We start from the raw sequence: 26,588 nt of genomic DNA on the forward strand, positions 1-26,588 counted from the left end.
TGTTCAAAAAGCATTAGTCTCCATAATTATATATTGTGTGTGCGGGAAGAATCACTGCGTACGCTATTTTGTAAAGTGCTACAGAATGGTCTACACAAACATCACTTAACAGTAAAACTAGTTGCCCATGTGATGGTATCTCCGGGCAGTGGTTTATTGCAGGACAGCATTCAAGTGGAATTCACTGTATTCTCCCCTTCTGCTCCTCTCTCTCTTGACGACATTAAAGGCTTGAGCAAAGAGAAAGTGGCATACTGTCCAGATTTTTGCTATAAGTTTTCTCTTAAATTTGGCATGCGTACTTACAAGGAACTCCTTGCTGCGAGGTCACAAAAGGCCAATGATGTGTACGACATTCAACACCACACATATTGTCCTCCATGCAACCAAAACATTGGCTGCTAACAGAAATGGAACTGTAGGTATCCAGTGGAGAGCACAACATGCGGCTGTGGAGCGTTTTTCAAATGGTTAGTCAACAAGTAACTCAAAACAGTGCTATAGTGCTAGTGGTGTTGATACAAAGCAGAGAAAGAGCAACGATAAACAAAGCAAGTATTGCATTATATCTACAACAACAGTTATCGAAATTGACATTTCGTCAGAAAGGAACCCAAGAAATTTCGCAGAGTGAGAAAGAAGTGGCAGACGAAATATTAAAGTTTCTGCAAGATGAGTCTGTGGCATGTGTGGTGTCGTACACGCTGAAGGTGCGGCAGTGTACATGAGGAGTATCGCGATGAGGATACGTGCTTAACAAGTGAAAGTGGTATTGAAACAGGTGTCGAGCCATGTACTTAATCATTCCTGTCTGATAGGGATCCACAAATCCCATCTCCAGTGAAACGTAGTAAAGGACAATCGTTGTCCAAGGAGCTTGTACGAAACACAATTACGAGGGTTGGACCTTAAATAGTGGCAACTATTTATTCACAACCGATACAAAAGAGTTGCATGTTTGCATCTGCTACTGTCCTTCAAAGTAGCACAAACGTTGTGTAGAACCCGTTGCCAGCGATGTGGAAGGCCTAGTGTACCGTTAGCAGAGCCTGTTCTGTTGATGGTGCAAATGGAGCGGTCTAAAGTTATGGTGATTCTCGTGTGCGACTGTGATGGTGGTACCCTAACGCATTACGTTCCTCCACGGCAGACCGTCCATGCACAGTATTACTGTTCGTTTTTGGAGCATCACCTGCGACCAGCTTTGCGAAAGAAGCGGCGACACGTTCGGCGCAACCCACCCATCATTTTGCGCGACAATGCGCGGGCGCTTATAGCGCAAGCTGTGGCTGCTCTGTTTGGTCAATGGGACTGGGAAGTACTGTACCATCCACCATCCTCCCCGGACTTAAGTCCTTGTGACTTTGATTCCGAAGATGAAGGAAACACTTCGTGGCATTCGCTTCAGAATTGTTGCAGAGATTCGACAGGCAGTAGACGGCTCCATTCGCACCATCAACAGAACAGGCTCTGCTAACGGTACACTAGGCCTTCCACATCGCTGGCAACGGGTTCTACACAACGCTGGTGACTTATTTGGAGGACAGTAACAGGTGCAAACATGTAACTCTTTTGTATGAGTTGTGAATAAATAGTTGCCACTATTTAAGTTCCAACCCTCGTATGTACCAGGAATATCGTCCGCAGCGTAGTAAAAAGGCCGTGTAGTGCATAAGAAAAACTACGGATATTCAAGGGAGGACAAGGCACACTTGTTACAAAATCTGGTGTTTGCTCATTTGAAGGATGCTCGATACTATTTACAGGATGTGCATGATAGTGAACTATTGCGTCATGCACATCAAATTGCGAGCGACATAGATTACAGTGATTCCAAGGGAAATAGTGGATAGTTGCGTAACTTCAAACAATGCTACAGATTCGGAAGAATTAAGATAACGAAATATCAAAGAAAGCATAAACGCGGCGATGTACTTCAAACTGCGGAATCGGCCCAGAATTGGTTTTGGCCAGTTGCTGGTCGGAATAACTTGATTTTGCTTGACTACTGGTCCACGCATAAAAACTATACTCCTTTAGAGCAAACTATCCCTCCTGAAAAGTGTGTAACGTTACAGTTCGTAGCACCTGGAACTACTGGACAAATTCAGCCTCTGGATGTTTGTGTTTTACGTGCCTATAAAACACAGTACCGCATAGTCTGCAGCTACGCCCTAAAATGATAGCCAGATTCACGGTAAGTACCACGACAGATTGTTTCGCATTAGGTTGCATGCCATCACCGTCCACGAGTTCTCGTCTCCCCTTTATACCAGTAAGATTATACATGCATTCTGTAAGAGTGAATAACTAGCTGAACGCCCTGCACGGTTTGTAACTCCCAAGGAGTTCGCCATAGACCTTAATGGTGCGGACCTTCGTGATCACTGTGGCGCATAATTTTTCATTTGGTATTCGTGGTCCGAGTTAGTGCTTTGTTTTGAACATTTCTTGAATGTCGACGATGTCCATTTTGTGAAGTGTAATACAAACATCCCGTAGGAATTTGATCCCTGCACCTCCCAGATACTCATCTTCTGTCGTCCTCGTGATGCATATGGTGAGTCATTAGCAGATAATATTTTTCGTGTCATAATTGTTAACAAAACAGTTTCAAATGAGCTTTACTAAAGACTGAACTTGCGATCTCTCACTCAAGAGAATACTTTTTAGTTTGCTTGCCTAAATACAGGGAGCACGGAATGTTCGTGCGAGTTCTAATATACATCTCACATCTTACACGCGCGGCTGCAGTAATTATGCGGTACATGTTTCGTCAAATCTGGGGAAACGTTGTCAGCGCTACGTTTACTAATAATGTTTTCTTGCACTCTTTGCGAAGGTGGACCGAGTTCTGCACTTCACTCCACTGAACGATGGGTATAGTTTTCTTCTCTTTCTTTTAAGTTTAACTGAATACAAGCTCATGTTATTGTTCGTTGTTGTGGTCGTCAGTCCTAAGACTGGTTTGATGCAGCTCTCCGTATTGCTGTATTCCTTGCAAGCCTCATCGTCTCCGAATAACTGCCGCAACCTGCATCCTTTTGCAACCGATTACCTTATTCATCTCATGGTCTCCCTGTACAATTTTTCTCCCCTACACTTCCTCCAGTACTAAACTGGTGATCCTTTGATGTCGGAGAATGTGTCCTGTCAACCCATTGCTTCTTTTAATCAAGTTAAACAACATATTTCTTTTCTCCCCAAATGTATTTAGTACCGTCTCATTCGTCGCACGATCTACCCATCTAATCTTCAGCTTTCTTCTGTAGAACCATATTTCCGAAGCTTTTATTCCCTTCTTGTCTGAGCTATTTATTGTCCACGTTTCACTTTCGTACAACGCTACACTCCAGACAAATACTTCAGAAATGACTTCCTAACACTTAAGTCTGCATTCGATGTTAACAAAATCCTCTTCTTGAAAACTCTTTTGTTGCCCATTGCCAGTCTACATTTTATATCCTTTGTACTTAGGCCATCATCAGTTATTTTACTGCCCAAATGGTAAAACTCATCTACTACTTTTAATGTCTCATTTCCTAATCTAATTCACTCAGCACACCTGAATTTAATTGGAATACATTCCATTATTTTTGTTTTTGTTTTGTTGAAGTTCATATCATATTCTCCTTTCAAGGCTTTCTCCGGTATGTTCAAGTGCTGTTTCAAATCCTTTGCTGTCTCTGATAGAATTACAATCTCTCTGCAAACCTCGAAGTTTTTATTTCTTCTCCCTCAAATTTAATTCTGTCTCCACATTGTTCTTTAACTTGCTTTACTGCTTGCACAATGTTCTTATTGAATAACATTGGGGATAGGGTACAACCCTGTCTCACTCCCTTCTCATCCCTTAACGCTTACATCCGCCATCTGGTTTCTGTAAAAGTTTAAACAGCATTGCGCACCCTATATTGTACCTTGTTACCTTCAGAAGAGTATTTCAGTGAACGTTTTCAAAAGGTTTCTTCGTTTCTACAAGTCCACAGAAGCAGTAAACGTATTTTGCCTTTCGTGAACCCGTCTTCGAAGTTAAGTAGTATTGCCTCGCGTGTTTCTACATTTATCCATAATCCTCTATTTATATAGTGTTTGTCAACCAACTCTTCTTTCGATAATATTCACACCTGTCAGCGCGTGCTTTCTTTGGAACTGGAATTATTACATCATTTTCAAAGTCTGATGCTGTGTCGCCCGTCTCATATATCTTGCACACCAGCTGGTCTCATTTTGTAATAGCGGAGACAGTACCCGTCTGGTAGTAAATAGGAATAAAGATGAGCTGCTTATGATCTGGTTCGCAAGTGGCTTCATACGCCTGTGTGTGAAAGCTGGCATTAAAAGCTCAATGCTATAGTAGATACGAAATTTGAGTTGTTGTTGATGCAGAGCAATGGAGCGTTTGAACATGAGTATGCAACATAATTTATAACTGGCTTCACCACACCCTTTTTTTGTTCCGTTTACTGCATGGTTTATTTCATGGATGCGTGTCGTTGGTTTCCGAACACGTCATTGTTGACACCCTGGCAGCAAACTGCTGGCAAGACAATGCCTTTCCGTACTAAATCTCTACTCCACGTACTTCACAGAGCTGTTATTATTTCCTCGGCTAGCTTACTGTTAGTCATCGTTACATGCGCTCACAATATTTCTAAAATTAAATACAGATCATTATATTTTTAAAACAAGAATGTCGACACGTTTATGTAAATTACAGCAAAACCTATATTTAATGAGGAAGTAAATGGTTTCTGAACGATAACGGGTATTACTGATGATAAATCAAATGAGAAACTGGACATTAAAATTCATTTCCCGGAGTTTACCAACCAGTTACAAAATATTAATATTTAAATGCTGTCATACGACTTAATCAATTTTGTCACTGCATATTTTACCGGTCGACTAGCGAGCGTTTAATATTTGCTAATGTTATGCAGATCTGTGCGTTACTGCTTCTCTGTCAACCTTCGCCACCTGTGATCAGAGTATTTCTAATATATAGTTTCACCAGCACTTTTTCTAGAATTTAATTATACCCAATTTCAACTTAAAATGCCGGTATTTTAAGAGTGTTGTAACGTAAGGGATCGAATTGAAAATGTTATTGTTAATAATCTGTCAGTTCACCACCAACGCAGTCTTTCGTTCACTTTCACGAATTTGTTGTCTCCGTTTGCAACTTGATCATCCAGCCGTCTGTTCTGGAATGTTTCTTTATCAAGCCGATAAGAAGGGGCTATTGGTGGGTTAATAACCATTCGACTCGGTTGTCAATCTCGAGAATACTTTTACATTACTTAAACGTGGGTATTAGACGGCCTTAGTCGTTGATACGAAAGCGAGTATCCATTGGGATTTTCGGAAGATGTTACAGACGGGGAGAATCTTGCGTACTTCTCTTTTCGGCAGTCGTGATTTAATGCATTTACTAAAAATCTGAGGTCAATGTGGCATTCAGGAAAGCTTTCAACACATGGATATCTAGCTTGATACGATCACTATTCAGGGTGTTTCTCTTGGGAATATTCAGTCAAGAGTAGTTCTGTCACAACAGAGGGTAAGATATTAACTATTGAGGCTGCTGAACCAATGAGGATGGCCGTAGGCGGGGAACAGGCCCTTCATTCTTTTGTCGTCAGTAGAACGCCTGCCCTTCCAGATTATCTAATAAAGAAATGAGAAGTGGGAAGAAACTGTTGAAACAAATTTATACGTCACTCATGCTCACGTGTTCTTGTCCTTCGTCAGGCAACTTTCTATCGACAGCAGGTGTTAGCAGAGTGGCATATGTAAACCAACTAGTGATGTTATTATTGGAGAAAGATTATATTTGCAGACTGACACAAAACAGTGCAGGGGGAGGAAAAAGAAATGAATATACATTCTGCTCGTCTAACTTTCCTGCATTTTGTCTCTTACCCACACCCATTTTAAACGAAGTAATATAGATTGTTTGAATGTTATTTCACTGATATTTTATATTAGTATCATGATTTGGCCTTAAGTCATTACCACTTAAAACAATGTTATGTATAATGAGACTCTGTGAAGTGAAGTCATCGTCAAAATGTATTGAAGTGGGTGTCTCAGCGCGTAGATAAGAACAAAATCAAGGAAATATATGGCAGACAAATAGCAAACATCTTTTCCAGCCATAAAGTAGTTCAGCCACAGAATGAACACCACTGACTACTGTATTGGTGTTCTTCAGTGGCTCACCAGTTTTATAGCTGGAAAACATATTTGCTACCTTTCTGCCCTTTATTTTGTTGAATTGGTAATTACATTCACGCGAGGACACCCAGTTCAGTACTTCTTGAAATATACAACATTGATCCCCCCCCACACACACACAGTCTTTGCCGTGTTCATGTTTGAAACAAACATCTAAGTCACGTGACTCTAGACAGTAAGCTGAACTCGTTGCAGCAAGCCGAATCTCTGTCATTACGCGCTATGCAAAGTCGATCTGACAGTTTTTTTTCATTTATACCTGAAATCAAGCATAAGTAGATTTTAACAATAAAATGACTTGTCGTATTGCCTATTAGTAAAGTTAACTTAATTGTTCCGAAATTCCTAATACTGATGCGATGCTTATCGTTATTGCACGTGGTCGTTAGAGAAGTATTTACAGTTATTTTCACCGACGACAGAATTAGAGTTATTTGGTAAATGCCTGTTTTTGTTCCACTGTTAGTCTTAATTCAACGCTTCCACTGGAGTAGAAGACGAGCTATCGGTTTTGCAGGCACCATTGGTTTTCTGTCGGTTCTTAAATAACATGTATGAAATATTATATTACGCTTATATAAAAAATGAAATCCGTTTATATTCACAATGTCCGTTTTTCCAATATCAAGCGTTCCCATGTTATGACTTCTGCTTAATCCAGTACAGATACCAAAACAGTGGACGTAATATATTAGAAAGTATTGTAGAGAATTCGTGTAGTGAGTTAGCTATTAACGTTCTGTCATTTTAAAGCGCCAGCTTTTATCTAGTTTCACTTCTAAGGATCGACACACACTCTAATTTTCAACTCATGAAAATATCTCTGTAAATATTTTAAAGTAGTTCACTTTCACTGCTGAGATTTTCGTCAGTTTACCTAATCTGCAGGATGCAAAACAAGACTTGCCTGAGCATATGTGAAGCTCTTTGCTTCCGCTTCTAGTGAAAAGCACAACATTTGCTCTGTAACAAAAATGTCATAAATTATGCACTATGAACGTGCAATGATGTACTGGGCTTCGTGCCCCGAGTCACGTGATTTACATATTGGTTTCAGTAAAATGACGTCTCGTGCAGTCTGCTACCTATGGTCCGTGGTTCTCGACCATGGCCTCACTTACCGAAGTCCAATTATACCCATAATTGCTATCCTTGATAATGGCTTAAAGCCGCAATCATGGTAGTTAAACAAAATAAACAAGTTCTACAGTCAAGTGGCAAAAATATCATTAAATATTATTACGCGTCTGTGACCCAAAAAATATAAAAAGATCATAAAAATAGATTAGGTTGTGTGTGATGGTGTGTAGTCTTGAGATATCCCACTTGACTGACAGTGTAAAAACATTTTATTTTTCAATTTGTGATTGCAACACGAAATATTTCTAGTTAAAAATGAGCCAATTTTGCTAATTAGCAGAATATGCAGTTGCTGAAGTTCACGTTAGTGTATTAATAACGAAGTGATGTTATACACATTTCGGACTCATGATCAAAGCGAGATAACCAATCCAGATTTCGGAGTTAATTGCTTTTCGGATATCTCTCGCGGAAGCCTTATTTTATCGAATACTCAGGCTGTATTTAAAATCTGTTTTGCAATCGGCTGCAATCAAAGCCTTAAAGTTCGAACGCACAAAAAAAAAGCGTTTCGTCCTATAAACCAATAGAGGCAGCATTCATCATCGTTTGCTTGTGCAATTTATAAACAATAATATCGGATTCTGGTTGGGTACGCGATCTATTCATCAGGGACGAGAATCGTTTACAACAGTATACAGTATATCCAGAGAGATTTAAGACGAAACAAGCACGTTAATCTTGCTGTTAGGAAAGCAGAGGCCAGACTCGGATTTATTCGAAGGAGGGTTGTAATTCGTTATCCAAGAAGCTCCCTTACAAAACCTTCCTGCCTCGATTCTTGAAAACTTAATAGTCTGGCACCCTTATTAAGATTAACGATAGATTGAACAAGAAGATAAGAGTGGGTGGGATGTGGAGGGAGGGAGGGGGAGGGGGGAGGGAGAGGGGGGGGGAGAGAGAGAGAGAGAGAGAGAGAGAGAGAGAGAGATGGGGTTTGAAAAGAAGACTTAAGGTAGACCTATAAGTTTCTTCATAAATTATTAGTATCAGTGGGTGGGTGCGGCAGTAATCCTCAACCGACTCGTCACATACCCCACAGTAACGACGTTGTTGAGATCGCTATGATCCTTACAGACTCTGTATCGAAGTGTATTAATATTCATTTTTCCTGTGTATCTTCCGCGGTTGGATTAAAAAATGTGGTTTAGTGAAGGCTTGTGAAACGCAACTCTAGATGTAGGCGAGTTGTAGGCAGTATTTTTATTGCAGACTGGGCTGCACTGAGTAGATGGTGCTAAAAGCGACAGCAAAAATCGCAGTTCAGTATGTGTTTTGTAGTTTGTTGTTCCTTAATCAATCATTGTCCATTGCAATAGGAAAACAAGTTCTCTTCCTGAGCATTTAACTTCAAGCCCTGCAACAGTATGGAGTCTCAGCTTAAGTGCCAGTAAACTCGTTGATAGTCGCTCCAGCTTGTTTCAGATAACTCTTCTCTTATTCTATGTAGCTTAGGAATGAATCTCACGCTATAAATCCACCTTCTGGCCAAAAACTTCACTGATTTTATTTTGGAGTAGGCTAGAAGCTACATCGCCTGCAGCGTTTCTCCTGAATTCGTGGCTATATAGCAACATGGTGCGTAACTGAGCACCAGTGACGTCACTGGCGGCAGCGCGGCTATATAAGCACGGCAGCGGGATCTAAACGACAGTCAACTTGACAACGGCAGTGGTGGCTTCTGCCGAAAGCTGCTGGGTAGTTAACCACTTGAGGCGGCTTGAAAACCGAGATTATTTTATTAATTATTAAACTATGCTCTCCATTCATATGTTAATTGACTGTGATCAGTACGGTCACTTCAGAGACTAGCAATCCTTGACTTTCTTACGAAACAATGATTTGTAATGTGTTGTGTCCTCGTAGTTACTTGACGGTGTAAGTCCAAATTCAGTTGAAAGAAACAAAACCCGTGCTGTACTGTATGTTGTCACAACTACCGAGTAGTAGTAGTAGGATGGGTAAATCGCTAGTGAAGCTTGTTTTCTGTAACGTTCGTGAAGTTTGGTAAAACTTTACTGTGTGGATGTGCGTGGAGATTGTGAGATGATTCCACTTCTCTCAAAAAAATGGTTCAAATGGCTCTGAGCACTGTGGGACTTGACTTCTGAGGTCATCAGTCGCCTAGAACTTAGAACTAATTAAACCTAACTAACCTAAGGACATCACACACATCCATGACCGAGGCAGGATTGGAACCTGCGACCGGAGCGGTCACGCGGTTCCAGACTGAACCGCCTAGAACCGCACGACCACACCGGCCGGCCCACTTTTCTCACATAATCTGCTTAGGAAATACTTTTTCGTAGAGTACGCATACCAGTACGACGGACTTGAGTTACAAATGGCCAGTGTAGTTTTGAGAACGATTTTTCGCAAGTGTCGTCCAAGGGAAGTAGTGCATTGGTTAACACACTTGGCTCGCTTTCGACATGAGTGGGTCTCAAATCCCCACCCTGCCATCCAGATTTGTTTCCCATCGTTTCTTAAATGTATTAAGGCGAACGCCAGGGTTGATTTGCAGAGGCCATGGCCAATTTTCCTTCCCCATAGTTCTGTCTGAGCTTGTGTTAGTCGACCGAACGTTAAATCCTTCCTTGTCTTAACTCATTATGCATGTGTTTGGATAGTATAGTGTAATCTCAAGAAAATAATCAGAAACGAGAAACCGAGGAGCACCAACAGCGCTAAGTATCCACACTCGATGAGAGGCTAAGGTGACCAAGAATATTCACCACTTTTACTGTATAATATTTCCCACCACTAGTATACGGTGAGCTGCCTCATGGCGGGCGGTATCGCTTTGTTGTTGTTGTTGTTGTTGTTGACGACTTAAGTTCGTGTGGTTCACCACACTAATCTGTCCGGTACAAGCATTTTCATCTTTCGATAACTACTGTGACTTACACTGATATGACAAAAGTCACGGGATACCTTTTAGTATAGTGTAGGACCCCCTCCTATCCGACGTAGTGCAGCAACTCGACGGGGCATGGACTCAACAAGTCGTTGGAAGTCCCAGAGAGAAAAACTGAACCATGTTGCCTCTGTAGTCATCCACAGTTGCGAAAGTGTTCCCGGTGCAGGATTTTGTGCACGAAGTGACCTCTCGATTATGTCCCATTAATGATCAGTAGGATTCATGTCGGGCAATCTGGGTGGCCAAATCATTCGCTCGAATTGTCCAGAACGTTGTTCTAAACCAATAGCGAACAATTGTGGCATGGTGCGTGGTCACCCATAAAAAGTCCATCGTGGTCCATCGTGGTTTGTAACATGAAGTCCATGAATGGCTGCCGGTGGTCTCCAAGTGGCCGAACATAACCATTTCCACTCAATGATCGATTCAATTATATGAGAGGACACTGTGCATTCCATGCAAACGCAGCCCACACCGTTATGGAACCACCACCAACTTGCACAGTGCCATATTGACAACTTGGGTCCATGGCTTCGTGGCGTGTGAGTGCAACCGATATGGTCACCAGCCTAGGAGAGGCACTGCAGGCGATATCGTTCTGTTAGCAAAGACACTCGCGTCGGTCGTCTGCTGCCATAGCCCATTAATCCCAAATTTGATCGCATTGTCCTAACGTATACGTTGTCGTACGCCCGACATTGATTTCTGCGGTTATTTCACGCTGTGTTTCTTGTCTGCTAGCACTGACAACTCGATGCAAATGCCGCTGCTCTCGGTCGTTAAGTGAAGGCCGTCGCCCATTGTGTTGTCTGTGATGAGAGGTAATGCCTGAAATTTGATATTTTCGGCACATTTTTCACAGTGTGGATATCGGAATACCGAATTCCGTAGCGATTTTCGAAATGGATTGTCGCATATGTCTAGCTCCAACTGCTACTTCGTGTTCAGAGTCTGTTAATTCCCGTCGTGCGGAAATAATCACGTCGGAAAGGTTTTCATGTGAATCACCTGAGTACATATGATGGCTCCACAAATTCACTGCCTTTTTAAACCCTCTGTAGGCGATGCTACCGCCATCTGTATTTGTGCAAATCGGTGTCCAGTGACTTTTGTCACTTCAGTGTGTGTCCATTTGCTCCCGCGTACTGCCATCGAGCCGTGGTCACACTCTGCAGTATTAGTTTCTCCCTTCAGCCTCACACACTTCCCTCCATTACCAAATTTACAGTTCCCTGTTGCCTCAAAATGTGATTTCGTTCAACTGCTGCTGCAAATCTTTTGCCAACTGTGACAAAATTACAGTGTCATCAACACATCTCAAAATTTTAATAATTATTTGTGAATCGTAATTCCCTTTCCAATTTTCTCCTTGGTTTCCGTTACTGTTCGCTCAAGGTACAGATTAAATGTCGTCGGATAGGCTACAACCCCGTCACACTCCCTTCTCATCAAATTTGTGTCAAATTGTTGAGGCTTCACAGGCACTGCTTGACGAGTCACTTGCAGACGTGCGTGTCGGGATCTTATCCAGACCATCGTTTAGGTATTTTTTTACGTTTCGCCATACGAACTACCCAAAATTAATAATGCCGGAGTAGAGGTTGAATCTCTGGCAGCGCTAGCCACTAGTGCTGGCGAAACGTTAGAAAAACTACTAAACAGCGACCTTGAAGAGGCAAAGCAACAAAGGTTTTTAAAAAGACGAAATTACGATACTACGTTCCGTTGATGAAGTGCTCGTTACAGATGGAGCTTAAGATGTTGGGGGAAAAAAACCTCGAGCGTTCTTTCCACAGAAACCGTGTCGGCATTTGGCTCAGACGGTTTAGGGAAAACATGATAAATGTAAATTTACATTGATTTACTTCACGCAGTGTTGCTTGTATATTGCCTTTGACGCCGCCACTCTGTCGTTAAGTGAAGGCCATCGGCCAATGCGTTGTCCGTGGTGGGAGGTAATGGCTGAAATTTGGTGTTCTCGGCATACACTTGGAATTGTGGATCTCAGACTACTGAATTTCCTAACGATCACCGAAATGGACTGTCCCACGGGCGTAGCTCAAACTACCATTCCGCGTTCAAAGTCTGTCAGTTTCCGCCATGTGGCCACAATCACGTCAGAAATCTTTTCACATGAATGACTTGAGTACAAATGACAGCTCCACCAATGTGTACCTTCTGTAAGCGATACTATCGCCTTCTATACATGTGCACATCGCTGTCACATGTCTTTTGTCGCCTCGGTGTATATTCACAAGTAAGAAATAATTAGTGGCAACTTGTAGTTTTTCTCTGGAGTAAGTGATTAAATTTTTCATAACAATGATGAGACCGAGGCGGAAACTCTAAGGAGTGGACTCATATTCCTCAGATTGTAGTTGTTTTACGTTTCTGGAGGCCGTGCTTTTCGACAACTGCTGTAATAGGTTTTAATACAATCTGCTGAAAGTTTATCCCATTGTAACGAGCAAACTAAATTGAGTACAATGGCTATAATGAGAAGATCGAAAATTGTTAACAAAACATTTTGTTCCTTTTTAGAGAAAGGCTACACTACGCGAAACAAATAGATGGAATGTTACGTCATCTGTGCAGACACTTTGTAGTGTCAGTGATCTTGTTGCGCCCTCGCTGCCCAGTGCCACGCTCTGTCAGCCCGTCGGCTGTGAGGCTGTCCCCGGCGCGGCTGCCGCGCTTCGCCTGTCAAGCAAGCCGCCTACCCAGCTAATTACAATTGATTTAGCAGCGGCACGCTTCGGCGCCGCAAACTGCGCAGGCAAAAACGAAAAGCAAGCGTGGCTCGGCTGACACGCTCGCTCGTGCGGCAACGGGCGTCACTTAGCCGCGCCGTCACGGCTGCCTGCGGCCCCAGGCGGCTGTTGTTCAGCGTCCACAGCAAAATACGCCCTGCTTCCCTGTCCACCTACGAAGGCAAGAAGGCGTGGCCGGTCTTCCTCTGTACCAGAACACACAGATCCCGAATTTTCATGTGTGCGTGGTTCAGCTGTCATCGTGCCTGCCTGCCACACTGAGCTGTGGTAGATCTCTTGTACTTACAAGGGAAACAACACACTTCCAGTCACCGGTTTTGCTCAGCTTTCGTACGATCATAGCACATACTCAGCTGTAAATAATGGTGGTATGGTACGCTACGCTTCTCCATTGTTTTCGAAAAATCAAATTTCAGAGTTTTACGACCCAGATGAATACTACCAAGAGCTTCAACCGCCAAGCTGCGTCGTTACCGCAACCGGGCAAGGCGTTCAGTACGTGCCCCTCCATTTCTTCGGTCCACTGACGTTGATTGCTGAGACCGAAGCAAGATTTGGCAGTTGTGCACTTGTGTGACATAGACAGTCTGCCAAGGAATTGAATTCGTCGTATACTGTGTTTTTCATATGGATTCCCTTAACCAGAACCCACCTGGATAATTCGGGCGCTTTATCACGCCGCTTCCGGGACTCAAGGAGGATCGCTGGCTCCGTATCGAATCCACTCGGCGGATTAACGACTAGGCCGATGTAATTATTATGCGGTTTCCCACTAGACTAGGTGAACTCCGGGCTAGTGCCCCATTCCGACTCAGTTCAACGATTCGTAAACATTTCGAAAACGTTGTCATACTTTCACATGTATGCCATTCTAGGCAAAGAAATGGCGTACACAACTCTCGTCCCGTGGAGAGGGGTAGGAAACTTACTTTTATTTATGTATTTATTTATTGCAAAGTTAAAGACCTTTTATCCAATAGTTTAAAACAGTTCATACTTATTACAGTTCTCGTTGGTCATATTTTTTTTTGTCTTCAATATTTGACTGGGAATATATACTTAAAAAAATAACCAAATAATTTAAGGTTGAAAAATAAATAAAATTTGGTTGTTTTAAGTAGAATGTAAAACGATGATAGGATAGAGATTTGTTAGTACCATCACCGGCTGTCATTGAGGGTAAATTTCTCGGATTGATTTCTTAGAGCTGTTGACCGCCAGCCACAACACAATAGTTTGTAGTTAGTAGTAGAAAAATGGTATTACTAATCCTGCGCACTAACGTTAGATATTCATTCATGTACAACATTGGATGCTTTCTTTGCTAGATAGCCAGCACCTTCAACTACATTTACTCTAATATTCGCTATCCCTAACTATCATTTGACTGTTGCATACTGTTTGCCACTACATTTTGGCGTGTTATGTCTGCTTCATAACTCTATGTATATTATGTACTGTTACATCTCCTCGTCATCCTCGTCCTCACCAGTGTCACTGTTGTTGCTGTCACTGTGGGTGTCTCTGTCCACCATCTGGAGAGTGTTGTTACGTTGCCTATAGGCATGGCTGTTACGTTGTGTCCCCAGCACTCTTCATACGCTATTTTTGGAATGCTGTCTGTTAATGCATATACTTGTTCAGGTTTCGGCAAGAATAACTGCCGTCCACCCTGTACAATTAACACTGACAAATCCGACGAGTATGCCGAGTTGCTGAAGATAAGGTATAAGGCCAGCCGAGTAATGATTCAGTATGTTGGCAAATGAAGTAGTAGTCTTTGGCTTTTATTGCGGGCGATTCGTTTCTACTCTATATAGGAATACCTTTGTCGGATAATGTGCTGCATCGATGGTGACAAATGCCTCTAAGCACTATGGGACTTAACATCTGAAGTCATCAGTCCCCTAGACTTAAAACTACTTAAACCTAACTAACCTACGGACATCACACACAACCATGCCCGAGGCAGGATTCTAACCTGCGATCGTAGCAGCAGCGCGGTTCCGGACTGAAGCGCCTAAAACCGCTCGGTCACAGCGGCCGGCATCCATGGTTACACCCTTCAGCAAAGAACGTTACGAAATAGTGCTTCCCTCAGACCAGAATACTTAAAGGTGATCGTAACGGAGGGCTTAGCTTTCCTATGTTTTGTTATAGTAAATGCAGTGTGACAATAAATTCCTGAAATAGGTAGTGCGCCTTCCATTTCGTCGTCGCCGTCATCCACTACGTTGCAGAAAGTTTTTCCACCACTCTTTTATCTGTGGTGTAGAATTTAACTCTGCAAACTGATTCATCTCCTCTTTAATTTAGTAATGTGCTTTTTCCCCACATGGGTGGGAAGTAAGCATTGTGCTTCGAAGCTTTATTTTATCATGGTCACACTTTGCTGCATTTAAGTGCTTTCGAGAGCCACAAGACGTCAAATCTTAAGAGATAAAAGGAATAGTATGTTGACAATTATGTATTATGTTGCAGACCACAAGCAATATAACTTAAGATAATATTTGTGATATGATGCCACATTTAAATGTCTCATCTCATGTGGATGTTGGTACAGTCTATGATGAAGACGGTGTCCAGCTGATACAAAGAAGTAGCTGTGGATTACACCTAAAAGAAGGAAGAATAACAAGAATAGACACAGCAGTAACATGCTGTAACTGCTATGTGGAAAGACTTCCGTTGCAATGCCGATGTATCACCCTATTTCATATCTGACGTAGATATGAGTGCTTGACTGTTTAAGGATTTCTGTATGTGAAGGCTAATCTCAGGCACTACTATAGGGATTTTGTTAGGATTTTCACTAATAGACCGATTCACGAGGAAAGTTTGTCTGCATTATTGTCTGCATTATTGCCACTACGCCAGATAAGTGGTCCGTTCTTAGGTGTTTACTTGCTAGTAGAGGACCGTATGAACTTCCCATCACCGATTTCATTTATATTGACAAGATATGTAGGGCAGGACTAGGACTTCAGTGTATGTAAACAGGAAGACGCAACCCTCAACCGTTTTCAAAGAAATGGAGTTCCAAAATTTCACACATACTTATATACTGCCTATGATCGTTAGTATTAAAGGAATCAGGAGCCGAGCGAGAAAGCACATACTTTCGAAAGTGCGAGATGTTTTGATCTGATCTTCCAGTCGCCACTTCTTTGCTTTTATTTCATTTACAATTCTAACAAAAGGTTTATTATGACTGTCCAGAGTATCATTATTTAATTATTCATTTACGATTTTCATCATTCTAGTCCTGAAAAAAGAAAAACAATTGGTAAGCAAATTAGAAATCAAAAAAGGATACACAAGAAGTTTGTCAAGTCAGTATAGTTGTGAGAAGTACAATGTGTAACCTGCGGAACACTGCATGAATCACGATGACGCTGATAATGGAAACATGGAAAGCAATAATTACTGCAACATACATCACTTGTAACGAATGGCAAAATTTTTCATCTGCCTGGTTTTTCAGTGTGTGTATTGCAAGACAAACACTGTGTACATTCGTATACGGTTCTCGGTTATCATTCAATTTCGTGTCCTGTCACGCATGTCTGTTAGTAGAACTACGTGGAAAAAAAAGAAAGAGTACCGGCACTGAGGTTCGATTCACAGAACTTTTTTTTGTCACGTCGATAACTGTACGGGCCATTCTTCTTCACCGAGAGCACTGGATATTCCTACTTGGACATGTTGCAGCAATGGCTGATGCCTCAAATGCAATCGGACTCTCCGTTCATCTTTCAGCAGGATGGGGCTCCAACCCATTTTCAGCGTGAAGTTCGTGAGTTACCTGAACGAGGAGATGGCGCATCGATGGATCGGCCGTGCTACAGAAGGGGACGGCTGTTTCATGAAATGGCCACTCGGATCACCAGATCCCACTCCGCGTGACTTTTTCTCTGTGGGGACACAGATCTGGTGTATGTACCGCCTCTATCATGTGAGGTCGCAGAGCTCTGGGAGAGAATACGGGAAGCTACTTCCACAGTCGATGATGCCATGCTGGGACGGATATGGAAAGAATTCGATTGGCATAATGACGTCTGCCGGGTCACTCATGGTTCGCATATCGAATGTCTGTTAAAAAAACAACTTTCAGAGTTTCTCTTCAAAATGCAATATGTATGACATCTGTACAATGTTTAGTTCTTTTGCAATAAATAATCGAAAGTGGTCCCGGACTTTTTGTACACCCTGTATATGCACGCCAAAGATATTCAAACTCGTGAAAACCGTTCAGAGTTGCGTCTTCCTGTTTACTTTGAAATCCTAGTCGTGCCCTAAGCACCCTCTCAATATTAATCTAATCGCTTAGGGGAAGCTCTTACAGCCCCTTTGTTAGTGCTACCTGTGCGAAGCAGAGGAGGCTCGCTAGTATAATATAATGTCTGGTTCGTAATAACAATTTTAGAGTCTATGTTGACACAATACCAGTACATCTGAAAATATGAACAACACATCTGGAACCGAATCGTTCATTATTACAGGTGAAATAACACCATCAAATAGTGCAGGAAGTACAATATGTCATATTAGTACGGAAAAAATATCTAGTATAAAAATAATTTTAAGCAGTTTGTTATGGCTTTGCAGTCATGTCACTAAAATTATAATTTAAACAGTAAAACAAAGGAAAGCGTTGAATTTTCCTAAACATTTTTATTATTGCTTCTACCATTCCGCAGATCGTTAATGTTTATAGCCGAATTGTTTTTACGTGTTCTTGCGTTGCAGACTACTTTATATAAGACAGGAGTTATTTATGTTTCTATGAAAATATGTTCGGATTCTGTTGACGAGGTTCTGTACTCTGTGCGAGGTTAGACTAAGATGATGATGATGATGATGATGATGATTATTATTATTATTATTATTATTTGTGGCTCAATGGTAGCGTGATGCATGTATTTCAGTTTTACACCACTTTACCCCAGTTATCTAACCAGGGAAAGGGCACATACAGTTTAACGTGGAATACGAATACAGACCACGTCTAATTTGTGGCTAATGCATCGTTGACAGGTGAAGGCTACGTTAAAGCCCACAGTGAAAAAATACGCGGTCAGACCGCGATTAGATCCCGCGTCGTGTCGATATCCAGGCACGCGATTTACCGCTAGATCACTAAGTACTGGTTTATGTTTACAGTCAGCTGTAGTACGTTATTTATTTGGTGCCGAATTTTTCCGGTATCGACTATTGTATTTTGATAATTAGCCATTTCGCCAATCTCTGTATTTTGGCTTTCAAGAACTTAATAAACTTTTCAGATCCTATAATCATTTTCTTTGCAACTATAACTTTCCTGACGCACGTTTTTGCCTTTATGGAACGTTAATTATTGTAAATTCTTGCATCGGCTAATACAGTTTCTTTGAATGTGCATTATGAAAATGGGGAATCGTTCTTAACCCCTCTACAACTACGACTGTCCCTGTTTTACTTCATTTCGCCTTTTGAATTATTAAAGCCTTCCACTCCAATCTAGAACAAAAGCGGTGTTTTCACCTTGGCCAGGAAAGGTGTGCCTTTTAGCGTATTATTCTCACAGGTACGTATATTCACTTCAGTTATGTTAGTTACGCATATGATTATAATTATGAATTTTTCTTTCTTTACAGTCTGCGGAGATATCCACGGACAGTTCTACGACCTGATGAAACTTTTCGAGGTGGGCGGCCCACCTGCCTCAACAAAATACCTCTTCCTAGGCGACTACGTAGATCGAGGATATTTTAGTATAGAGGTGAGTAGCACGTTCTTATTCGAATGGGTACATGTGCATCCAACACAGTTTCATGTGAGAAGAAACCGGCGAGCGCTAATGCTACTGCACGTGCGGTCGTCGCTGCACTGGCGAAGCCTTATGTGAATGCACGGCAGAGGCGCCTTTGGTGAACCGTGGAAACAAGTGGAATCGCGAATGGTCGGGTCGCCGCATTAACATACAATGCGGCGCCCGAGTGCGTGAATTACCTCGTCACTGGTCGGCGACCTCTAGGCTGGGCTGGAATCTTGCTGGCGTCTTGGGCGCGTCCTGCGCACGTACGAGTGGGGATCGCCTCCTGGAGGGTGCTCGCGATGTGATTGTGTGCTGCCTCTTCGCACTATGTATGAATTTAGGAGGATGAATCAGATCGCAAATTTTTATTATCGCGTACCTGTCGAATCACAGTTGTTTGAACTGTATTATAATCATCATTTTGAGGTGGATTTCATGAGCAAATTGCTGATGAATAGAACGTAGTACTGTATAGTGCTCGGCGAATGTTGTGTGTGTGTGTGTGTGTGTGTGTGTGTGTGTGTGTGTGTGTGTGTGTGTGTGTGTGTGTGTGTAATGATTCACCACAAATTTACACTTGGTGTAATGAATGACAGCTCCCTTTAAAAGTGAATTGATGTCAGATAACGGCTGTAACAAAGAGAAAGAACCCGATACTATCTGATTACAAGATCAGTGGTGAATGTCTTGAGCACACACCGTAGTACAAGTACACCGACGAAAAAAAAGTCCCAGCACCAAAAGAATAATTAATGTAGAGCAATGAAATTTTGGGTATAAATTTGTCTAGTTAACATATTTTAGTGAAAACATTGCAAGATCACAGGTTAATGTAAGCGCGAGGTAAGCCATTGCAAATATGCAATACTGGTACATTAATAATCGTTGTAACCGCCAGAATGTTCAATGCAAGTCAGACGAGCTGCAAGCATTTTGTTGCATAGGTGCCAGATGTCAATTTCTGGGATGGAGTTCCACACCTGTTGCACTTGGTCGGTCAATACAGGAACGGTTAATGCTGTTTGTAGATGGCTAATAATGGAAACAAGGCTAAAGAAAAATCAAGACACTTTCATAGGATTTGTCGACTTGGAAAAAGCGTTCGACAATATAAAATGGTGCAAGCTGTTCGAGATGCTGAAAAAAGCAGGGGTAAGCTATAGGGAGAGACGGGTCATATACAATATGTACAACAACCAAGAGGGAATAATAAGAGTGGACGATCAAGAACGAAGTGCTCGTATTAAGAAGGGTGTAAGACAAGGCTGCAGCCTTTCGCCCCTACTCTTCAATCTGTACATCGAGGAAGCAATGATGGAAATAAAAGAAAGGTTCAGCAGTGGAATTAAAATACCAGGTGAAAGGATATCAATGATACGATTCGCTGATGACAATGCTATCCTGAGTGAAAGTGAAGAAGAATTAAATGATCTGCTGAACGGAATGAACAGTCTAATGAGTACACAGTATGGTTTGAGAGTAAATCGGAGAAAGGCGAAGGTAATGAGAAGTAGTAGAAATGAGAACAGCGAGAAACTTAACATCAGGATTGATGGTCACGAAGTCAATGAAGTTAAGGAATTCTGCTACTTGGGCAGTAAAATAACCAATGACGGACGGAGCAAGGAGGACATCAAAAGCAGACTCGCAATGGCAAAAAAGGCATTTCTGGCCAAGAGAAGTCTACTAATATCAAATACCGGCCTTAATTTGAGGAAGAAATTTCTGAGGATGTACGCCGGAGTACAGCATTGTATGATAGTGAAACATGGACTGCGGGAAAACCGGAACAGAAGAGAATCGAAGCATTTGAGATGTGGTGCTATAGACGAATGTTGAAAATTAGGTGGATTGATAAGGTAAGGAATGAGGGGGTTCTACGCAGAATCGGAGAGGAAAGGAATATGTGGTAAACACTGATAAGGAGAAGGGACAGGATGATAGGACATCTGCTAAGACATGAGGGAATGACTTCCATGGTACTAGAGGGAGCTGTAGAGGGCATAAACTGTAGAGGAAGACAGAGATTGGAATACGTCAAGCAAATAATTGAGGACGTAGGTTGCAAGTGCTACTCTGAGATGAAGAGGTTAGCACAGGAAAGGAATTCGTGGCGGGCCGCATCAAACCAGTCAGTAGACTGATGACCAAAAGAAAAAAAAAAGATGGCGTTGATGTCGTCGTAAGATGATGTCCCATATGTCCTCGATTGGAGACAGATCTGATGATCGAGCAGGCCAAGGCAACATGTCGACACTCTGCAGAACATGATGGTTTACAACAGCGCTATGTGCCCGAGGGTTATCCTGTTGGGAAAAAATCCCCTAGAATGCTGTTCACGAATGGCAGCACAACAGGTCGAATCGCCAGACTGACGTACAGATTTGAAGTCAGGGTGCGTGAAATAACGACGAGAGTGCCCCTCTTGTCATACGAAGTTGTACCCCAGACTGTAACCTCAAGTGTAGGTCCAGTGCGTAAATCATACAGACAGATTGGTTGCAGGCCGACAAGTGGCCTCCTCCTAACCAACATAAGGCCATCTTTGGCACCGAGGGAGAGTCAGGTTTCGCAAGAAATCATAAGACCTTCACCCTACCCTCCAGTGAGGTCTTACTTGCATCACTGAAGTCCCAAATGGCGGTGGTTGGGGTCAGTGGAGTGTACGCTAAAAGCGTCTGGCTCGGAGCTATTCTCGAAGTAGCCGATTTGTAACAGTTCGTTGTGTCACTGTGGTGCCAATTGCTGCTCACTGCTGCATATGCAATACAATACGCCAGAACCATACGCCGAACACGATGGTCTTCCCTTCCGGTAACGCCATGTAGCCGTCCGTATCCCTGTCATCTTTCCCAACGTACATTCGCGTGACCGCCGCTGCCAGAAGTCATGTACAGTGGCTACATTTCTACCATCCAGCTTCTCGTAGTCCTATTCCACGACCTCGTTCAAATTCAGTGAGGTGTTGATGATGTCGTCTTTGACGCCTTAAATGCATTCTTGACCAAGGACAACGCACCACGTCCAATCTGAAAGGTAACTAGTGCTCATGAGCGTTACAGCATGTATTTAAAGAAAACCTTACAGCATGTATTTAAAGCAAACCTGATTCGCATCCTCATAGTGGTGGGAAATTCGAATAGACATCTTTCAGCTGCAGAAACATGCCTATCAGCTTCGGTTCAAGTCGGACAACTCCTGGTTTCTGTTGCGATTCTTTTCGTAAGTGTACAGGGTTATTACAAATGATTGAAGCGGTTTCACAGCTCTACAATAACTTTATTATTTGAGATATCTTCACAATGCTTTGCACACATACAAAAACTCAAAAAGTTTTTTTAGGCATTCACAAATGTTCGATATGTGCCCCTTTAGTGATTCGGCAGACATCAAGCCGATAATCAAGTTCCTCCCACACTCGGCGCAGCATGTCCCCATCAATGAGTTCGAAAGCATCGTTGATGCGAGCTCGCAGTTCTGGCACGTTTCTTGGTAGAGGAGGTTTAAACACTGAATCTTTCACATAACCCCACAGAAAGAAATCGCATGGGGTTACGTCGGGAGAGCGTGGAGGCCATGACATGAATTGCTGATCATGATTTCCACCACGACCGATCCATCGGTTTTCCAATCTCCTGTTTAAGAAATGCCGAACATCATGATGGAAGTGCGGTGGAGCACCATCCTATGGTTCGTTTAGCTCCCTGCTTGCTTTATTCGTCGACTTCCGCGGGCTACGCGTGAAACTTGCCCGCACGCGTTCAACCGTTTCTTCGCTCACTGCAGGCCGACCCGTTGATTTCCCCTTACAGAGGCATCCAGAAGCTTTAAACTGCGCATACCACGCCGAATGGAGTTAGCAGTTGGTGGATCTTTGTTCAACTTCGTCCTGAAGTGTCGTTGCACTGTTATGGCTGACTGATGTGAGTGCATTTCAAGCACGACATACGCTTTCTCGGCTCCTGTCGCCATTTTGTCTCAATGCGCTCTCGAGCGCTCTGGCGGCAGAAACCTGTATTGCGGCTTCAGCCGAACAAAACTTTGAGTTTTTCTACGTATCTGTAGTGTGTCGTGACCATATGTCAATGAATGGAGCTACAGTGAATTTATGAAATCACTTCAATCATTTGTAGTAGCCCTGTATTTGACGATGAATTAAACGATTTTCAACGTTTCGAATGACCAGTATTTGTGAAGGGAAATGGAAAAATTGGTTTGTTGTCAGGGTTCTGGGAAAATAGTGTATCTGTAAGGAACATCGCATACCAAACTGTAATGCGACCGATTATAGCAGCAGTCCCTTATCAAGTAGGTATGACAACAAACGTCGAAAGAATTCAGAGATACTCTGTTGGGATCGTAACAGGCCTATATAGTCCAAATGAAAGTGGAACAGTGGGAATCCTTTGAAAATGGAATTCTCCTTGCTGTGTAGGTGTCATTCAGAATGAGAAGAGAGAAATTAGGTCACATACAAAGGCAACGTGCTGAAGGCGTGAATGGAATAGGAAAGAAAAAAAATTAGTGTGAAGTACTCTCCACCATGCTCTTTACATTGGCTTCCAGTGTACACATGCAGACGTATATGTAACGGACTAAATGCCGTTTATGGTCTCCATACGCATTAGGCTTCAGTTTATTATCAGGCACTTTCCTTTTTGAGGAGTATTATAGAAACTTACCTGAGTGACGTCCATTTACACATTTTTGACAGTGAGTAAATAGTTTTGTCTCTCACGACTTTAATACGCATTTTTATGAATTGAAATAAGTTATGCTATTGTATCAGATGCATGTTTGATGCAAGAGAAACACAGTTCGTAGATGATAAAAGTATAAGCTTAGTTAATGTGCGCTCTAATGTTTGAATCTAAAACAACAGTGTCTGGCTTACTAAATAAAATTTGCTGTATGAAAATGCGTATGTATTGCAGGCTAGAATAATATAATTCACAGTTCTTGGGTTGCCCAACGCTGTATTCTCAAAATCACCAATACAGCACCTAATCCTCTCCGTATGTTACTTAGCTTGCAGTATGTCAGCAGTACGAGCAAGTGTGCCATACATTACTTCCAGAATTATTGCTTTTAATTGCAATCTGTTATGAGCTATTAATACCTAGAACTGTCATTTTCCGAATACGTCAACATTACGATATTTTTTCAGTAGGGGAAAAGGACTCCTGCATACGTTTAACATACTTGACCAATTGTGAATTCCGTAAGAAACTTTCTCGAAAAATCAGAATCTATTGTCGACAACGAGGCGCGTATTTAGTGCCATTGTAAGTGCCTTGAGTTATATCTACGCAGTAAAATAAAGCTAATGGCACCCGGCAACGATGCTCACTCCGAAAACAAGAGGATTTTTTACGACTGAATTAAAACGAAACTTCTTTAAAAGACGGTGGAAGCAGACGTAGAAATTTGCGTGAGCAGGGCATCCTCCAAGACACCACTGGCTGCTATACCGGGCGTGTAAAACTAGTGACAGTAAGACATGAAAAAGAGAAGGAAAAAATAAGTGTGTTTTTATGTCGTTGAGTGGAAGCGGAGAAGTTCAACATCGAAAGAATAATGCAGTCCACCGAAGCACAGTTTTAAGCTACAGCTTTGTTAGCAACAGGTATATGGACTGATAGTGTGAGAAACATGAGGATATGAACTTGGCGCTGTGAATAAAAGTACAGTGTAAGAGGAACTACGGAAACAGTGTGAGGATGAGAGAGACAAAAGAGATGGCCATTCAAAAAGGTATTTGTCTCAGAAGAATTTACGTAAATGACACAGACAACTTTGTCAAATACATTGGACACCGTGTACTTTTTCTTTATAATGCAGTGCTGATAAATGGATAAGGGAAAATGGGTTAAAGAAAATAGCTTCTGAAGTGCGATGACTGTGGAAAAAGGAAAACTTTCAGAGAAGTTGCGGTAATAGCTTGCTAACAGAACGTAAATGATGAACTTACGTGCAAACCGCTTGACTTCAAAATAATTTGAATGCTAAGAGCTAGTGTCAACGAATTTCAACCCTTAATTTCGTTCATCATATTAGATTGTCCGATTTTACGATTGCAGTCTAACTTCAAAAAACCACAAGAGAGGCAGAAAATCACACTTGCAACCGTCATCGACATATTCATGTAAGGAACTGCACAAATGCACTTGAAAATGAGAATAAATTCTCGAAATGCGTTGTGCAAAACATCAAAAAATAGGTAACTGGTGCAGTTTTCATTATTTAAATTGTGAGCTTCAACCCACTACACTAGCAGGCGCACCTACGTTTATAGATCGTGTAATTCCATGTTTCAGAAACAGAGAGTAGCACAGTTTTGTCGAGACTGCGTGCATCAGTGACCTCGAACATTATTCACATTCAGGACAGTAAAACTTGTGGGGCAACGTGTATCGTCGTGCAGAAGAGAGCCAAAGAGAAGAGCCAGCGACAACTATTTCCAGTTGCTAGCTGCTGTATCATCCGCATCACCCCAATATATGTCTCCATCGGCAGCACTGGACAGGGACTGATGTTACAGCGTCCCATAGATTCGATTAAGCCATCTACGAATTGCCGTATCTGCTAGCCAATCAGTAAGAGACGCTTGGGAATGACAAAACCTTCATGTACGTATCTACTGTTTTTCGTTACAAACGGATACAAATAAGAATTTTATGCCTTCGATTGATGAACATTCATGGGAATAAGTGGTACACCTTAGAAAACCGACGAAAACCGACATTGTTGGTAAGGAGGATGCACATGTTTGCCGAAGAAATTGTTTTGGGATCGTGTGATGCATACATGCTGAGCATATTACGAAAGTGAAGTTCATACGTAACGTGGCGTTTCAAAATAAATCTTACAAACTCTCAGGACGCAGAGGGCGGCGGATGGATAACGATTGGAATCCACAGTTAAAGTATAACGGAGAGTTATATGCCTTTTATGGTCACATTTACTGAGTACCCAGCGTTGCCGGATTATATTTATTCCAGTCTTCTCTCTATCTCCTGCTTCCCCCTCAATCTGTCGATCTCCCCCTCTGTCTCTCTGTCTCTTCCTCCCATTTCTTTCTCCACGTTACCACCCCCAGCCTCACTCCATTAGGAGGGTAGTGTGTCTTTCCAGATAGTAACTGATACATACACCAAATTCGGTTGAAATCGATCCAGATGTTTACGTGGAACATTTTACCCGCGGCTTTGCACCAGTACGCGCATAAACCTATCATATATATTTGAAATATGTCACACGGATTTGTAAACATATTTCACCGAATTTCGCCGTGGAGTTTCATTTTCACACAGCTCGGTGCTTAAGACGTAATTTGCGACAGAGCAGAAACTACTGGAATAAATACAATGATATAATTTTGCAAGTAAATCCAGTGCTAAGTGTGGATACTGTACTGAAATATGTCGCGAATAGAGTTAGTGGTAAAGAAGTAGTAAATTAAAACGTCGTGCCTCATGAAACAGTCCACTGCATGAACGGCGAAAATATAGTAAGAGAGAAATTTTTCTCCTTTCGTCATTTTGTGGGGTTTGTTAGCGAGAAAAAGTTCTTAAATATCTGAAATTGTGTGTAAAGTTCGTTGCAGATCGCAAAGTGCTCTCATTCTCAATTACTGGATGAATAAATTCTGGGAATTCGCACGCCGTGGGCTACACTTATTTTTCACCTCCACCCCAACACCTTTGATAGGTAGGTGGTT

The 26,588-nt window shown here is 42.1% G+C and overlaps 1 protein-coding gene across 1 annotated transcript in view; it reads left to right on the top strand.

Annotated features, from left to right (window-relative positions):
- LOC124776710 (serine/threonine-protein phosphatase 2B catalytic subunit 2-like) overlaps window positions 1–26,588 on the top strand; it is a gene marked incomplete in the record, with an annotated part of 781,818 nt that overhangs the window by 455,668 nt on the left and 299,562 nt on the right. Inside the window, 1 exon segment of the mRNA XM_047251823.1 lies at window positions 18,708–18,832. Coding sequence (XP_047107779.1) covers window positions 18,708–18,832 — 125 coding nt within the window.

This window comes from Schistocerca piceifrons, chromosome 2 (assembly GCF_021461385.2).
Source record: "Schistocerca piceifrons isolate TAMUIC-IGC-003096 chromosome 2, iqSchPice1.1, whole genome shotgun sequence".
NCBI lineage: Eukaryota > Metazoa > Arthropoda > Insecta > Orthoptera > Acrididae > Schistocerca > Schistocerca piceifrons.